The sequence below is a fragment of the Silene latifolia genome, chromosome 1 (genome assembly GCF_048544455.1).
Source record: "Silene latifolia isolate original U9 population chromosome 1, ASM4854445v1, whole genome shotgun sequence".
Lineage (NCBI taxonomy): Eukaryota > Viridiplantae > Streptophyta > Magnoliopsida > Caryophyllales > Caryophyllaceae > Silene > Silene latifolia.
Window position 1 is genome coordinate 95,635,197 of NC_133526.1, and position 18,592 is coordinate 95,653,788.

At 38.3% G+C, this 18,592-nt stretch overlaps 1 protein-coding gene across 3 annotated transcripts; it reads right to left on the minus strand.

The window, feature by feature from the left end:
• Positions 1-9,664: 9,664 nt before the first annotated feature.
• LOC141607975 (vacuolar protein sorting-associated protein 25-like) lies at positions 9,665-15,066 on the minus strand. Of its 3 annotated transcripts, none has more exons than XM_074427326.1 (7): positions 14,914-15,066; positions 13,675-13,739; positions 11,915-12,054; positions 10,637-10,690; positions 10,438-10,526; positions 10,281-10,356; positions 9,665-10,138 (listed from the first exon to the last, which is right to left on the minus strand). In XM_074427326.1, the coding sequence occupies exons 2-7, from the start codon at positions 13,731-13,733 to the stop codon at positions 10,017-10,019; spliced, it is 540 nt and encodes a 179-aa protein (XP_074283427.1). In that variant the 5' UTR covers positions 13,734-13,739; positions 14,914-15,066; the 3' UTR covers positions 9,665-10,016. The 3 variants fall into 3 exon arrangements, with proteins under 3 accessions (XP_074283427.1, XP_074283436.1, XP_074283432.1); XM_074427335.1 differs by lacking the exon at positions 14,914-15,066 and adding an exon at positions 13,876-13,971; XM_074427331.1 differs by lacking the exon at positions 14,914-15,066 and adding an exon at positions 13,844-13,966.
• Between the last annotated feature and the right edge of the window lie 3,526 nt (positions 15,067-18,592).

Below are 18,592 nucleotides of genomic sequence, written 5' to 3' on the forward strand. Positions count from 1 at the left end.
CGTAACCTTTCATATGCTAGGGTGTGTATGATCATTTGTGTGTGCAAGTTTGGACACTTTGCCCCTCTTATGGTTAATTGGGTGTCCTACTTGTCTTGTGTGGAGTGGGCTAAAGTATTCAAGCTGGGACTAGGTCCTAGGTGAGTATTTCGGCCTTCGTCATAGATAGGCCCTTATAGTATTTGACGAGTGTATGTTTGCGGCTTAATAGCCTTTGTGTCTTAGCTTGGTGGGCTTATATCCAAGTTAGGGCATGACCTCCTGACGTACTCTTAGAAGTATGTGGTCAGCTTAAGTACTAGCCAACCCTTTGGTGGACTCCTTAGGGGTACTCATGTGTGTGATCATGGGTCTTGGATGCGGTATTTTCCGCATGTCGCTAGGTCTGCGTAGGTTTAGGACTAGGGTGTTTACCTTACCTCGTGGTATAGACTCGAGTTACAGATTGACTATTGACTGTACTAGGAACTTATGCCTGTCTCTAGATATATTGTCCTTTCTTGTTTGGTGATTCTATGAATCATAGAAGGTGAGATGCAAGCCGGCTATGGTTGATAGATTTTGGATTCCTGGATGTTATGTGATTCATATGATAGTGTAGTATGAGTCGGTCTAGTATTCACATGCTAGGACTATGTGTTGTTATATTGTTGTTCACATGATAAGCACGATTGTCTAGCATCTATATGCTAAGGCTATGTGTTATTCATATTCATATTCTTATGTTTACATGTTATATTAATTATGACATTTCGTGGCTGGGAGAACTCGGAGTTACTCTCCACTGACTGTGGCTTTCGTATTTGTATAAAATGCGATTGACAGGTAGGTGATGCATATATGGGGTACATGGACGAGCTAGCGAGCAAAGTAACCTTGGGACCTAGATTGGCTTTATTTTATTGTGACCCTTGAACACTTTTTATGTCATATACTTTTTAGGGACATATGTCTCCCTTTTTCATACTTGGGTTGTATAACTTTATTTCGCGACTTTAGCAATGTTTTATTTATGAGGTTTATTTTGGACCTTGCATGTTTGACACCTTCCCATTTGGATATTTTTATAACAGGTTCAGGTTTTAAAAATTACAGGTTTTTACCCAAATGAACCTATTACAAACATATCCATGCAGTTTTTATCTAGAATTATGTGTTTACTTTTCCGCAATAAATGATCACAAGATGTGGTTATGAGTACCTTTCTCGTTCACTCTTTATCTGCTTTTGTTCTTTTTGATACGGGTGCGTCGATGTCTTTCGTATCCGAATCCTTTTCCATCCCAGCTGTACTCACTTCCTCATCATCCGTTCGTACCTCTATATCCCTTCCTACGGGTGAGATTATTTCTTGCTCCGTTCTTTTAAAGGACGTACCTGTCAGTATTACAGGGGCGATCCTTCCTGCGGACCTTGTCCAATTCAAACTAGGAGAGTTTGATGTGATTTTGGGCATGGTCTGGCTATCTCGCTATGACTCTAGGTTCATGTGTCGTGATCAGAAGATCGTGCTTAAGAGTCCTACGGGTTCGAGGTTATCTTATCAGGGTGTTAGGGTTACACCTACGGTCAAATGGGTTTCTGCTTTGAAGATGGTTAACATGGGTAGAAAGGGTCATCAGATATATATGTGCAGTGTTCAGGATGTTTTAGTTGAGCCTAAGTTAGAGGATATCCTTGTGGTTAAGGAGTTTCCCGGTGTCTTTCCTGAGGATCTACCTGGTGTCCCTCCTGAGCGAGATGTGGAGTTCTCGATTGAGTTATTGCCTGGAACTGTTCCCATTTCGAAAGCTCCATATCGTATGGCACCAGCTGAGTTACAGGAACTCAAGAAGCAACTTGAGGAGATGATCGATAAGGGTTTTGTCCGACCAAGTGCTTCGCCGTGGGGTGCTCCTGTTTTGTTCGTTAAGAAGAAGGATGGTAGTATGCGGCTGTGCATCGACTATCGTGAGCTGAACAAGGTTACTATCAAGAATCAGTATCCTTTGCCGAGGATCGAGGATTTGTTTGATCAACTCCGGGGTGCGAGTGTGTTCTCGAAGATCGATCTGAGGTCTGTTTACCATCAGATTCCAGTTAGGAATGAGGATATTCCTAAGGCTGCGTTTCGTTCAAGATATGGCCACTATGAGTTCATGGTGATGCCGTTTGGTTTGACGAATGCACCTGCTGCTTTTATGGATTAGATGAACCGCACCTTTAGCGAGTATTTGGATAAGTGTGTCGTGGTGTTCATAGACAACATGCTGATTTACTCGAGAAATGAGGTTGAACACGAGAGTCATCTTCGTGTTATCTTGGAGACTCTACGTAAGCAGAAGTGGTATGCTAAGTTCTCGAAGTGCAAGTTTTGGCTAAGGGAAGTTACCTTCTTGGGTCATGTGATATCTGGCGAGGGAGTTATGGTTGATCCATCGAAGATTCGAGCTGTGGTCGAGTGGGAGAGTCCCACGAATGTGAACGAGGTTCGGAGTTTCCTTGGTCTAGCTGGGTATTATCGTCGGTTCATGCATGACTTCTCTAACATCGCGAGACCGATGACTCAGTTAATGAAGAAGGAATCCAAGTTCATTTGGACTGAGGCTTGTGAAGCTATTTTTCAGGAGTTGAAGAAGAGGTTGACTACCGCTCCTGTGTTGACTCTACCAGAAGAGGACGTTGAATTCGATATCTTCTGCGATGCGTCTAAGTTTGGGTTGGGATGTGTCTTGATGCAGAAGGGTAAGGTTGTGGCTTATGCTTCCCGTCATTTGAAAGTTCACGAGATGAACTATCCGACTCATGATCTTGAGTTAGCCGCGGTGGTCTTTGCACTTAAGTTGTGGCGACACTACTTGTATGGAGTCTCTTGCAACATTTATACGGATCATAAGAGCTTGAAGTATATCTTCACGCAGAGAGATCTTAACATGAGACAGAGACGTTGGTTGGAGCTGCTTAGCGACTACAAGGTTGAGCTGTAGTATCATGAGGGTAAGGCAAACGTGGTTGCTGATGCTTTGAGTCGCAAGGCGTATCATGCTATGAGATATGTGTTGGTGTTACCTGAAGACTTGAGTCGCGAGTTCCAGAAGATGAGCCTTGAGGTAGTTCTTCCTGGTACTTTAGATTTGAGCGCGATGGTTGCTGAACTCGAGATTCTTCATGAGATCCAAGTTAAGCAAAGAGAGGATGAATACTTAAAAGGAGTTTGAGTCGCTATAAGCGAAGGGCGCGCCAGAGACTTCGACGTTGGACCTGATGATGGTGTACGATTCCAAGGTCGTTGGTGTGTGCCTAGCTGTGAGGTCTTAAAATGTAAGATTCTCAAGGAGGCTCATAGTACTCCCTATTCGGTTCATCCTGGTGGTGATAAGATGTATAAGGATCTGAAGCTACGGTTTTGGTGGCCGGGTATGAAGAGAGCGATCGTCGAGTTTGTGAGCTGTTGCTTGATCTGTCAGAAGGTCAAGTTCGAATATCAGAGACCTGGTGGTCTACTACAACCTTTGGAGATTCCCACATGGAAATGAAATTCGATTTCGATGGATTTTGTTATGGGTTTGCCGAGGTCGACGAGAGGAATGAATGCGATTTGGGTCGTGGTTGATCGTTTGACTAAGGTCGCACATTTCATTCCGATGAAGGAGACTTGGAGTCTCGAGGAACTAGCAAATGCTTATCAGCGTGAGATCATTCATCTTCATGGGGTTCCCAAGGATATCATTTCTGACCGTGATCCGAGGTTTAGTTCTCAGTTTTGGAAGAAGCTTCAGTTGGCTTTAGGCAGTGAGCTTAAGATGAGTACGGCTTTTCATGCCGCAACTGATTGTCAGACGGAGCGTACGATTCAGACGCTTGAGGATATGTTGCGAGCTTGTGCTTTGGAGTTTCAAGTGAGTTGGGAGAAGAGTTTACCGCTTGTGGAATTCTCCTATAACAACAGTTACCAAGCTAGTATTCAGATGGATCCGTTTGAGGCACTTTATGGAAGAAGTGTCGTAGTCCTTTGTGTTGGGACGATTCTAGTGAGGCTGTCATTCTTGGTCCAGAGTTGGTTCAGGAATCGATTGAGCAAGTGAGGTTGATCCGTGAGAAGCTTAAGGCAGCCCAGGATCGACAGAAGACGTATGCAGACTTGCGGCGTAGGCCGATTGAGTTTGAGGTTGGCGATAAGGTTTTCCTTAAGGTTTCGCCGATGAAAGGTGTTAAGAGATTTGGGCTTAAGGGCAAGCTTAGTCCTAAGTACATTGGACCTTATGAGGTGCTCGAGAGAGTTGGCGAGGTAGCCTATAGGTTGGCTTTACCTCCGAATCTATCGAAAGTTCACGATGTTTTCCATGTGTCGCAGTTACGTCGTTATCGTAGTGATCCTTCCCATGTTCTACAGGCTGATGTTATCGAGGTTGAGCCTAACCTGACTTATGAGGAACGACCCGTTCGTATTTTGGAACGTCAGGAGAAAAGGTTAAGGAATAAGGTTATACCTTTGGTTCGGGCTCTGTGGAGGAGTCAAAAGTTCGAGCAAGAGACTTGGGAAACCGAAGCGTCTATGCGAGAGAAGCATCCGCATCTTTTCGAGTGAGGTAGTTCTCTTATCAAGTTTCGAGGACGAAACTTCTTTTTAGGGGGTTGGATTGTAACACCCCTAATTTCCGTAATATAATTCTTTAATTTTATTTTCCCATATTTCATATTTTACTTTCCGGGAAAATATCCGTCTCTTGTCTTTTTTTAGCCGTTGGGTTCGAAAACGGTGAAGACCCATTCTTTTCTTGGGTTTCACGTGTGGTTTAGTGTTTATGGGTGAATTTTGGGCCCAAGCTTAGAATAAACCCATGAGCTTTTCTATAAATAAGAAGGGAAACCAAACCCTTGCTTTTCTTTTCTCAAAACCCTAAACCTAATTCTCTCCTCCTCTTTCCTCCTTTGTTGCCGTGAGATCCCCTCCTCCCTAGGGTTTCGTGCCGCGCCTCCTTCCTCATCCCTTCATCATCTTTCGTGCTTGGATCAATCCTACTTCTTGGATTTATCTATCTTCTTCGTAAGTTTTATGCTTTTCGCGTAGTTTATATAGTTTTTATAGTTTATATATATTAGTATATTTATTAGATTCGTTATCCTTGGCACGTGGATGATTTTCAATAAAGGCGTGGAGACCGCACCTGGAGAAGACATCTATATCGTTGAAGACGATCTCTAGGATTATTTGCTTAATAAGGTAACTAGGTGTTTTCCTTTAATTGTGTTTATGCCAATTGATGTAATCTACATGATTTAATAATTGACTTGTGTAATTAGGACGTGTTTGATTGTTTATTTTCATGTTTAATTGTGTTTGTGTGTTTACGTATATGTTTTATTGTTTACTTTGCATCACGTGTCTTGCCTATGCCTCGTTTTAGGGTGTTTTGAGCGTGAGGCTAGGGTTCCCCATGGAAACCCTAGTGGTGGCTTGGTGGGTGTTGGTGAGAAGGCCTAGAGTTATAGCTAAACTAGTATAACCTTGAGATTATGGCTCAATGTTATAGCTGATTTGGTACAACTCTGGGGTCGTGATAAAGTTATAGGTGAAGCCGTATAACTTTGAGATTATAGCTCAATGTTATAGCTGGGCTACTATAACTTAAATCACATGTCGATGTTATAGCTAATGCTAATGTAACATTAGGCTAATGAAGTCAATGTTATAGCTGAGCAAATATAACGTTTAGTTACAAGGTAAGGATATTGTTGAAGTTATAGTTGGGGTACTATAACATTGAATGGTTAATGTTAAAGTTATAGTTGGAGTACTATAACATTGTATGGTTGATACTTGTTCACATGTTGTGTTGTGTTCAGTTATTTAATGACATTGTGTTTGCATATATCTTTGGTTACTCTTGTTCATGTGATAAGTAGGATAGTCAGTTATACCATCCTATGAGTTGAGTCGTGATGTTGTTCACGCATGTTAGTACAGTTAGTTATACTGTGCATTTGTGGTTGGCTAGTTTGAATAGATGACGGTAGTATCAGTTATATACTATCGAAACGAACTAACGTCACCCGTCGATGCGGGATTTGTTTGGTCTATGTTCGGGGGGGTAGCATAGGCAGTGGTTATACGCTATGTTCCCCGATTGTCGTTCGGTTTACCGAGAGTCTGGCCAGGTCTTAGACATATAGGCAGTGGTTATACGCTATACATAGTACCGTGGAGGCAATGGTTATACGCTCCACACCGATGGAGGCAGTGGTTATATGCTCCGTCAGCTAGAGGCAGTGGTTATACGCTCTGGCAAGTTAGAGGCAGTGGTTATACGCTCTAACGGGCGTTCGCTCTATTCGCTACGCTTGATTGCTAGCTTTGTGCCTTCTGTTGCTGTGGATTGTGTGTTACCGTGTTTGCTATGCTTTAATGCTAGCTTTGTGCCTTAGGTTGTTGTGGGTCGTTTGACGCTACTAGTCTTGTAAGTATTCATGGTCTAGTGGTTGCATATGGTCTAGGTTTGCATGTTTGCATCCATCTAAGATTGATAAGTCTTGGTAATTTGGTGTTGGGTTTCATGAGTATAGATGATCTCACATGTTTACTGTTTATGCCTTTCAATTGTTATTGATTGTTGATTATATTCAATTGTTGTAAACATGACTGGGAGAGCATCTAGTTACTCCCGACTGATTGTCGACTCCCTTCTCAGGTTGTTCAGATTGTTGCTGGTTGGTTGATGCTTGCTTGGGGAATGTGCGAAGCGAGCTTAATAATAAATTAGGAGTTTGCCTTATGTTTTAAGAACCTTCGAATAATGTATTAGTTGTTTTGGATTTAGTAGCGAACCGGATTGGTCAGGTGTTTCCGCCACCTTGACCCTTTTATCAGTATCGTACTCTGATATTTACTTTATATTACGTTTTTCTTTTGTTTTATAATCCGAGTTGTTACACAAAGTCATTAACCCGTACGAAGTACCAGCTTTCAAACTACTAATACAATAAACTCAGAAGACGTGATCTGACCTAAACTCAACTAAACTGAATTTATAAAACTTGTTTTAAACTAAACTACAGTTAAATCCTAAAAAACTGGGTCTGAATACTATTCTTGACTGGATTTTGGTTTGGCCTTAATAAATAAACGGAATTACTTTTTCACATACGGATTTTACTCTTTCACATACACTTTGTCATTAACTTTCCATCTAATACCCCTTTAATCACAAACCTAATCAAATTATAACTCTTTTTTCTAAAACCTTATTTAATTGTTCTAAGGTTTTCAACAATCAATCTTAATTCACTAATCAATAAAGTAACTTAATTGTTTATCAAATATTAATATATTGGTTATAATTTGTTATTAATTATTGACAATTGCTTAATGTAATTATTCCCTACGGCGTCGATGAATAAATAAACTACATCAGGGAAAGGCATACCCACAAATGATTTGGGGACATATTCTGCAATTGATGATAGCAAGTACAGAAATCATGTGCATCTATGATGCAGTAATAATTATATTATAGTTGGTTCATTTGCGTTGTTCGCCTAGTTTGCCATATATCGCCTTTTTTAGGCACAACTGCGGTATCGGAACTGGAAAAGACGGGGCCAAAGGGAGGGAGGGATGGGATGAGCGGTGTGGGGGCAAGGGAAGCCGGAGCAAGGAAGGGGCGGGGTGGGGCTGGGGTAGTGGTTAATGGGAGTTTTATTTGCTTGAGATGTTGAGTGATGGGTGAGAAAAAAAATAATAAGGGTAAAATAGTAAATATTGTATGTGAAAAAAGTAAAGTTTGTATGTGAAAAAGCACGACCTTAAATAAAAGCTTCCAACAATGCACGTACTAATGAGTTTTTCTACATGATAATCCCTTGTTTTTTTCCGATTCTACATTAACCTTACATTTCCAAAACATACACGTGGTAGCCCTCTGTTCTATTAGTACGTATTAGTATGACACTAAATTTGTATTCCGTTAATTTTTCCGTTAAGTATATAACGAAAAGTGACGTGGCTAATTTAATTTTGAGTTTTTTCTACAAGTTAACCCTGTGTTTTAAAAAATTTCTACATGGTAACCTTACGTTTTAAAAAATTTCTAGTGTAATCGAGTGAAAACGAGAGAAAAATGATTAATTGAATGAGTATTTTTGCAAGCGTGTGTTTTGTACAAAAATAAGGTTATCGTATAGAATATTTTAAAACATGGGATTATCATGTAAAAACAAGATCAAGGTCATGCTAATATATGTATTAATAAAATAGAGGGTCGCGTGCCGGGGAGGATCCAACCTCCTCGTTATCAAAAAAAAAAAAAAAAAAAAAAACAGAGGGTCACCACGTGTGTTTTGAAAAAGTAAGGTTATCAGGTAGAATCTGAAAAAACACAGGATTACCACGTAGATAAACCATGTACCAATAATTGCAGATGTGTTAAATCTCGATACTCCTTTAATAGCAATGGTATGCAGATCAAATATGGTCGTAAATTCTTCATTAATTTCCCTTGCAACACCTATTTATGGCGTAATAATAGACTCACGAAAAGTCATATAATCACAAACTTATTTTCCTCATTCAACTTCGAAATATGGTCGTAAATTCTTCATTAATTTCCCTTGCACCACCTATTTATGGCGTACTAATAGACTCACGAAAAGTCATATAATCACAAACTTATTTTCCTCATTCAACTTCGCTGGTGAAAATATTTTTGTATAATGAATAGTATGGGAAAATATTAGTCAAAACTGATTTCGCCTTGCCACAACCATCAAATGGGGACTAAATACATTAGGCAATGAAATCGTCTATCGACTTGATAGGGAGTAGAGGAATGCTAAATGAAGCACAAGCGATGCTAGACGCAGCATAATGCTACAATGTCGCATATAAAAGTTAACTTGCCCTCCCAATGAGTAGTTTAGCTTCACTTTGTGCATTCAACTTACAATGCATAATATCAATTCGGAATTACTTTTTTCACATACGGACTTTATTCTTTTACGTACATTTTTTCATTATTTTTCCATCTAATACCCTTTTTTACCTAAAACTAAGCAAATTTCTTAAAACCTAATCTAATTACTCCAATTAGATTGAACGATTCAATTAATCAAACTAGCCCATACAAATACTCAATTAGCTGAATAGATTATTTCATGTTCATCACCAAATTTAATATTAACCATAAAAATTAACCGACGAAGCAGCACAAGTATGCAGATAATTCTCAATTTTTTTGGTCATAGGGTCATTTTCCCACGTTAAAGCCGTGCAATGATGACCCACCTGTGCCATACATCATGGCATGTGCCGTTCAAATGGTTTGATCTTCTTCCGATGTAAATGGGCATGTGCTATATTTGGGTCAAGTTGGGTTTTCGTTTATGAATCGGAGTTGGTGAACGAAGAGGGGAGTGCAGGCGAGGGAGGGAGAGTGCGGGGACAGAGGGAGGTCGGTGTGATGTCGGCCTAAGCGTGGTCGTCCGGAGCATGGTCAGCCGGAGCAAAGAGCGGCACAGGAGGTGGTGCCTTGTGGTGGTGAAAGGAAGTGGTGATGGCCTGATGGGAGACGAGGGAAGAGAGGAGAAAATAATTGGGTAAGGGAATGAAAAAATGACGAGTAATAGTGGAAAAGTCGTATGTGAAAGAGTAAAATTCGTATGTGAAAAAGCACGTCCCTATTAATTTTGATTTGGCTTTGTAATTTACAACCCGATCTCGATCACTATTCCATAAAGGTGGATGATGCCACTTCAAAATACAGATATAGGAAACTGTAAAATCTTTACATACAATTACAGGTGAAAACACATTCCAGATAATGGATAAATATGATGATGAATCCGAAGGAGGTGTAGCCAGCATTCAGATTTATCAGAAAGCGGTGAGGCTTAAAGAGACATCCGGAACAAACAAAAACAAAATGCAAACTCAGCAATACTGAGATGTTACCATCCGTATATAGATCACAATTATCGAAACCATTTTAAAAATCTCACAAAACAGAGTTTCTTTGTTTAAGATGACTAACAATCTTCAAAAATTAGGCAGAGAATTTGACACCTTCATCATCAGTGGAAGATCCTTTAAAGATAGCAAGCTTGCCCTTGTTCTCTAGAAGCTTCAGCGCTCGCATTAGGACGGTGCGGTCCATCCCATGGAGCTCTGACATACATAATACAAATATAAGCAAGACATCACAAACACAGATTTAGAGGCCATATACTTATAGCAGTACAATAAAATATCACCCCCTAAAAGTGATCTATCATATACTCAAACATCAAAAGGATTCGTTGTTGTTTACCTGTCTCCTGGGACTCCACCCCAGTTCGCAACTCTTCAACTGTCATGACACTGTCCTCTAATCCATTATCCTTCACCTGGAATGACACAATATGTGACCCTCTACAAAGTTGCACAAAACGGGATATAAAGCCAAAAAGAATAAATTGTTCACTCACAAAATGTAAGATAATTTCTGGCCAGTCTTGAATTCGATGCCAAAGAACTAGACACTTCCTATGGCCTTTGTCCATCCATTCTGCATGACCTATGTAAAATAGATCAGAGAAAGGTTACAGCTCCAACCAAAATAACCAGTAAAGCTGTTTCAGGCCAGCATAAAAATTTATAATTACAAACAGCAATACATATAGAAACCTTCTGCAACTAAGGCTGACAAAAATGCTTCCCTTGCTTCATGGCTAAGAGATCCTGCACTAACCAACCGAAAAAGATAGGTCAATTGTCACTGAGAAGTCCCAGAGGGGAAAAAAACATATTAAATGATCCTCCCCTTACCCCTCGGTCCTCCAAAAACAAGTAAAAAAACCCACCTGATTTAATAATGGGGAACGGAGGGGTCAGGTTATTTGTGGTTCTTGATACTAGAGTCCAATCACAACGGAGAAGGATGGTTCGTGCAGTTAATTCAAATACATGATGCATAAGAAAATAAACCATACAAGAGCAGTGCTATGCTAAGTCAGCTGCAAGGTGTAAAAAGAATTATGTAAATTTTGTTCCAGCTGCTATAAAAGAGTGGAGTAAGGCATTCACCACATATCTTTGCTCTTTCATTACTAAGAACCTACACAATTTATGACCAGCTTCTTTATGGTGCAAGTCAGTGGCATTAAGAAGGCAAAAAGTAAAAGAACACCTAAGACAAGTGATGATTTGCTCAAGAGGTTGATATGCAACGTTTGATTGATCTACAAACTGAAATGAGTGAACATTGGTCAGATGACTGATGTAGCTTCATTTTCTATCTTCCCTCAAGTACCCACGTTGAACACTCACACTCAACAAAGGTAGGGCACTCGGCACCAAGACGCTTCATTTTAAGAAAAGTAGTTAAGTCGGTCCCAAACACAGGCGCCTGCATGGGCCTTGTAGGGCAATTGTAACCGAACGCAAGTAACATAGACCACAAGTTGGTAAAAGTATGTTTTTCCCAAGCAAAAAATGAAATCGACCTAGGAAAATACCTAAAACTCATGACATCAATGATCTCATTGCCCGAAATCACTTAGTTTTAAGTTTTTATCTCTAGGACCAAAACTTATCAAAGAATTCCTCACGATATCCCTACATCAAAGCAGACTAAGGACATCATTTAATTACAGATATCTCACAGAAACTGCAAACAAACTACGCTTTTCCCCATCCGGTGTAGGTAGAAACTCAAATGAAGATAGAAGCACATCAATCTAAGAAAAATATATAGCCTAAGAAAAAATACGGAGCCTTGAAGGGCGATAAATTTTACTCCTCAGGTGACGTCAGAGTATTTCAATAAAGGCATGTGAATAAAAATAGTCCACCAAAGTGGAGCAAACTTGTAAATCTGCAACTACTTGAATGGATAATCTCTAAGTGCACATGTCAAAAAATTAGAAAGATGAAATTGAATATATGGGAAGGAAGAAATCTTACTCTCAATAATAGAATTTGAGAACAATGGAAAGTCTTCTTCAAGGGTGATAACAAATATTTTCTGTGTTTTGCAGAATTCAACAATTAATTCCTTCCAGAGCTGTATCTGCTTTTCTCTGGTCTCTCTTACTGGCTGCAAACTGAAATCTCCACCGCAAATTATGAGAAACCAATTAAATTATGTAAATATGGTACGTGTTAAAAATGAAGTTATCAGTTGTTTATGAAAGAGTAGTTGTGTCTATATTCAACTTAATCATGCATTTTCTTCCAATATGAAGTTATGGGATAGTTTAAGGACGAAGAAAATATCTTACACGACGCTGATATGGCCTCTTTGTCAACATGTCAAGGATACTTGCAAAATGTTCATGAAAATACCAAATAAAAACATAATGCTTTAACAATGAAAGAAAGCTCACACAGAAACAAAAGAATAAAATATCTTCCCTCATTTTCAGAAATGTGACGTTCAATCTACGCAGTGTACTTTATAAAACCCACATTGTAGCATGCTCCTTACTCTCAATCTCCCAACTCCCACCAAATGACTCAATTCTATGTGCCTTACCATGCTATTTTGTGTGTTAACCGAAACCATCATTTTGATTGTGTTGTGCATCACTACGCAACACACAATCCCAAAGGGTCTGAAGTCTGAACTAATTCATCACACAAACCAAACATAAAAGGAAATTATGGGAGTTATGAAGTGAAATAACATGATAAGTTCGTGAAGACGTGAAGTTAAGTGAAGTTCTCCTAGATTCACCAAATTAGATCTACTCCGGTAAGAAAAGTTGTAACAATTATCAAGACCATCTATACAAATAACAAATTATGCTCCAGTATAAACTAGTCATGAGTCATATTCGAGGTACAGAGATACCTCCATACCTCCTACAGAGACCTATGAAAAAGATACAGTAGAGAATAATCAATAAGAAGCCTTGTAATTAGCAACATAAAGCAATTTGGATAATTCAATGAAAGTTTAAGAAAGGAGAATCAACACTTGCAGCCTACTCCAAGACACTCAAAATATCAACTCACACAACTTAAAACATAGAGGCACCCATGTAACCATATACATGAGTACATGGGTTACTCACAACTGAACACTGCTCTTGTGGGTAAAGTCTACGGTCACACACAGTTATACAGTGGCATAGCCAAACGTACGTAGTCCACCCATAGCTTTAGTGCAATACCGCAAAAGTACTGCAAATATATTTAAAGATCACTAATTTTACTATATGAGGCCACCTTATCTCATAGAAGAAGATACCTGGACAAAATATTTTATTAAATGTTTACGTTGTTTGAGACACATATCCCAATCTTTCTAACTACGCCACTGGTCACACAATTAGAAGTTCGTGTGTATGAGGGATGACTTTTAGTGTTTAAGGTTTCTGGGTTAGCTTCAAGACTATTAAATAAACGACTCCCTCTGTTCCAGACATTTGTTTACCTTTTTTACTCTTTGTAGGAGATATTTTTATCAAAGCTAAACAAATGACTGGAACGGAGCAATGTTAGAACCTATACAATTAACCCCAGTTCATTATGAGGCCATTTCACTAAGTTTTTGCTCTTTAAAAAGCTAAGTTGCTAACTTTATCTAACAATACTCACTTCTTAACCGTCGCAAATAATCTAAAAGTTAAAACAAATGATTGGGACTACGGAGTAAATTTTATCAATCAAACCTTGAGTAAATTAAAAAGGGTTAAAATACAAAGACAAGAAGAAATTACGTGAAGTATGGTGGGTAATTGAAGAAATTGGGCAGCTTGAAATCCCCCAATTTCTGCATCTGTACCTGAACTCAGAACAAAAATTAAAGTCAAACCCATTAACCATAAAACCTAAAAGAACAGTAAAAAAAAAAAAAGAGAGAGAAAGAAAAGCTAAATGGGTGAATACTGAATAGAAACAGTTGCAGATTGTAGTTTAACCCGTAAGATGTAGCTTGATTTTTTCTATTGAAAATAGTGTTGAGTGCAAGTTTAGGACTTAAATCTTTGCGATGTTTTGGGTTCAATGTTCAAGGATTCCAATTATGTTACTTTATGGTTATATTCAGGTTTCTAACTCCATTCCCCTTCCATATAATTTTAGAGTGAACCAAACAATAAATAATAGGTATGGGGTTCTAAATCCATCCCCTCATCGTATCTCATTCCATTCCAACCTTTTGAACCAAACGGCCCCTAAATTAGTGTAAGACATATCCAATTATTGGTTATTCTATGCTCTACTCGCACTTACCTTTTTTCCAAATTATACGTTGTAAACTTGTAACCCAAACTCTTTTAATGACTCCAAATACAAGACGAATTATGATGATGAAATAAACGAGTACAATACATGCAGTAACACCATATATGAGTTAGAAAGGTACGAGGACCTTACAGAAAGGTATAAACTCCAGAACATATTGACAATACCTCAATTTCTAATTGTGTATATAAAAAGGTGTAAGCAGAAAAAAGTGCAAACATTCAGTGATGGACCCAGGAATTACACATATAAAATTTCATCACATAAATTGATCGTCAACATTACATATCAAAATAACGTCAATGAAAACACAAAATCTAAGAGTGAATCTAAGATATCAAGTTTTGGAAGCGCTTAATGATATCATCAATCTACTAATCTACCAAGACAAAAGACAAGTACTAGCAAACTGAATGCCATGCCCAGGGAATATGGAAGTAGAACAAAACCAAAACTTCTCTATCCTCATTGCTAAATCACAGAAAAACTGGAAAATCAATCAAAACCATCATATTATCACAATATAGAGTAATTAAACACAGTTGCATGGCTGTCGCAATAGTTTTCACCTAACTACAAATCCTAATTACGTTACTAATTAAACTGCACTAAATTTACAAATTAAATGATAAAAACATAAAAATTGAATTGGGGATTTAGGGTTTGAGAGTTAAGAGTTGGGAAAATTGACAAATAATGAAATAACCACTTACAAAAAAGAGATGAAGGTAACTGCGTGAGACGACGCGCGGCTGGTGGGCGGAGGTGAACGAGGATGAGCGGCAGTGGTGGTCTGTTAGACCAAATTTCGTTTACTTTTCTACTGTAAGTGATCCTTTTATTTTTCAGTAATTCCGGTAGTTGTACGATTTTGTAAGGATTATTTCATAATAATAAGGAAAAATTCAAAATTACACCCTTATATGTGCACTTTTTTCAAAGTTACTACCTTTTAAAATAAAATTTCAAAATTACTCCCTTATAAAAGAGTTCCGATCAAAAATTGCTACCAAAACCCAACTCTGGTCATAATTAAACCAAATTTCCGACTAAATTCAAATTTCTTATAATTTTCTTCCCATTTTACCCTCTTCTTTTTACTTTAATACGTCCCTCATCTCTTTGTGGCTTACCTCCTTTTTCTCTGCCTAGCTACACTCTCTTCTCTTCCTCCATCTCACTTGTTACCTCCTTTCTCTCTCTTGTATTCCTCCATCTCTTGCCCCATTTCCCTTTTATTTACCGTGGCATATGAAATCAATGTCAAGTTCTAACTCGCGCTCAAATTCTCATTGTAGTTGTGATGGTCCAAGGTTGTGCTTTTGTGGTCTTGTAGTTTCTAAGCTAACTTCTTGGACAAATTAAAAGATAATTTGGGTAGAAGATTTGAAGTATGCCAAATTTACAATCAAGTGACTAAGGGTCGCGAATGTAAGTATTTTTGTTGGTTGGATCAATCTCAAACCAATTGGCAAAGGAAGGTGACTAATGAACAAAATAAACAATTTACAAAGTAAAATAGAAGAAATAAGAATAACTTACCTAGCTAGCAATGATCAAAAGAGGACTTGAAATCAACAAATTAAGGTTAATTGCTTTTAAAGAGTAATTTTTGTTGAGAATATTTGAGAGTGAATCAATAGTAAATTAAGGTAAACTATAATAAGGTTTGAGTTCTAAACAAGGGTAATTTCATCAATTCCTTCTAATTATGACCTGAGTTAGGTCTTGGTAGCAATTTTTAATCGGAACTCTCTTATAAGGGAGTAATTTTGAAATTTTATTTTAAAAGGGAGTAACTTTGAAAAAAGTATACATATAAGGGTGTAATTTTGAATTTTTCCTAACAATAATCCATCCTATTATTGGTGGTCTGCAATAATTACTCCATTCTATAAATAATCCCAATTAAATCCAACCTAAGCATCATATTTTCTAATAATGAACCAACTGATATTTTTTTAAGTTTATGTTGGAATATTTGATAGTTTTTTTTTTTTTTTTTTTTGAGAAAAGATCATTATCATTAATAAAAAGTCATACGACATCTACAATATATGTCAAGCTTAATCGGATACAAATCGATTACAACCATAGGAAATAAATTCTTGTTCAAAGAATGAAACACTGCAACAGAGTCTCTATCATCGATTCGCGGCAAAAGGCTTTCATCCATAAGAGGGTCTCCGAATCTTCCATGACGAGTATCCATTTCTTCTGACGTGATTGATTGTAGCCATGAATCGGACATAATATGTAAAACCATATAACGATCTATAACAACGTTGATCTTCTGCTGACTTATTAGAAAACTGCAAACGAACCAGAAAACGAAAGCTCTCAAACTGAGAGAAGGACACCACCGATAGACGGGGACAGAACCCTCAAAAAGAGAGACGAAACAAAAACGAAAGCGAAAATTAAACAAAAGCATAAAGGAAACAAAGCGGAACACAGGAAAAAAAACGGAAGCCACCACCTCCCTACCAACCCACAACACCGCCAGATCCAAGCACCACCCTGCCACACCACCTCAAAAAACTCGTCCGATGAGACCCGAACAGCCCACATACACCACGCAGACCGAGAGGAACGGGCAGACCCGTATGATCCAGAACCGGGTGTGGGTAAGAAAGGGGATGAGGGTTAATCGGAAGAGAGGAGACGGGTCGTCGGAGAAAGGTCTTGAGAGACCCCATCCCCGGCGACATGGTAAGGGGTTGATGGGTGGCGGTGGGAGGAAGGAGGAGTACGGCGGCTGCAAAGGGGAAGGATTTAGGGTTTTGTTTTTTAGAGAGAAGGGGGAGAGAAAACTAGAGAGAGAATTATGTAACTAAATGAATGGTCTCCCCATTTTGTGTAATATTTGATAGTTTTTGGACAACCTAGATGGTATATGTGAAGTTTATGGGTAATATTTCAAGTGATGAATCAAGAACTTGATTTATTTGATACTCATAAACATCTCAAAATATGAGTTGGTTCGTTATTAGAAGGTATGGTGTTTAGGTTGGATTTAATTGAGATTATTGATAGGATGTAGTGATTATTGCAGACCACCAATAGGATGGATTATTGTTATGAAATAACCTTTTTTTTTAAGGTGAGGTTATTTTGCAACATATTTCACAATTTAGGGTCGAGTTTAAACTATTTCTTCTTGCTGAGTCTACGTTATCACTTTTTTTTATTTTTATTTTGGACCGATTTTATGTAAATCGCTACCCCACCTTTTTACGATAAATCGCTACTCTAAATAGCGAATTTATCCTCTTAAACTTATAATCATTATGTCAAAACAGGAAAGGAAATCGCTAGTTAATCTAACGATCATCACTCTAAACAAGACAAAAGCATGGATGACCTCCCTCAAGACTATCATCTTCTTTTTCCATTAATGACTTCAATTTCTTGACTCTTCCATAATCACCCTTTATCCTTCATCTACATATCCCCCACTATTATTTGAAATATGGGAGTAAAGTATCCTTACTCGGTACTTAAACGGAGGTGTCTACCATTACTACGGACGTGTCGGACGATTTGAAACCTATGCTAGTGTGTAGCTTACCGCAAGAGCAATCCAACAGTGCAAAAATAACCTGAAACGATGGAAAGACAAAAGAGAACGACGGTTGAATCAAAGATGCGACGTGTGAATGGCAAAGAGAAAAGGAAACAACATATTTGATGCAAATTGCTAGATGATCTAGCGATTTTGCCTACTCTTGCATATCAATACTATATATATTTGATACAAGAATGTCAATTTGCTACTTGGAGTAGTGATTTACCGTAAAAAGGTGAAATCGCTATTTTAAGTAGAGATTTACGTAAATCTGTAATTAAAAAAAAAAGATTACGTGAACCCATTAATAAGGAGAAATGGTTTGAAACCGATCCTAAAACGTGCAATAGTTTGCAAAATAAAGAAATTCTTTATCCCAGTTGACTTTGTGGTACTAGATACGGCTGAAGATTACCGAGTTCCTATTATTCTAGGACGACCATCCCTACACACAGCGGGGCGGTCATAAATGTTAAGAATGGGAGTCTTACACTAGCAGTTGGGGATGATACAATTACTTTTACTATTGACAATGCATTGAGGGATCCCATGTTAGAAGCTACTTGTAACATGAGATTCAACGGTTGATCTATGGAGAAGAGCCTCATCTTGAGACGGTTTACAACCTTGTTGACAGTGACAATTGGGAAGCTGAGCTCGATGATTTGGAAGTTGAAATATTTAGAGAAGAACCCGTCAACATGGTTAGCAGTATAGTGTATGGAGACGTGATTCCTAGTATGGGTGAGGTAGTGTACTCTTTTCCTATGGGTACCGAGTTGGAAGGTAGTGAACATTCATGTCTACCTTTTATTTTGAATTTT

Excerpts from the sequence above, each read along its gene's own strand:
- LOC141607975 (XM_074427326.1), bottom strand. The coding sequence starts at position 13,733 with ATGCAGAAATTGGGGGATTTCAAGCTGCCCAATTTCTTCAATTACCCA. Across the intron at positions 10,691-11,914 it reads CTCAAATTCTATTATTGAGA|GATCTCTTAGCCATGAAGCA; the intron begins GTAAGATTTCTT and ends TGGTTAGTGCAG. Across the intron at positions 10,357-10,437 it reads CAGAAATTATCTTACATTTT|GTGAAGGATAATGGATTAGA; the intron begins GTGAGTGAACAA and ends GTGTCATTCCAG.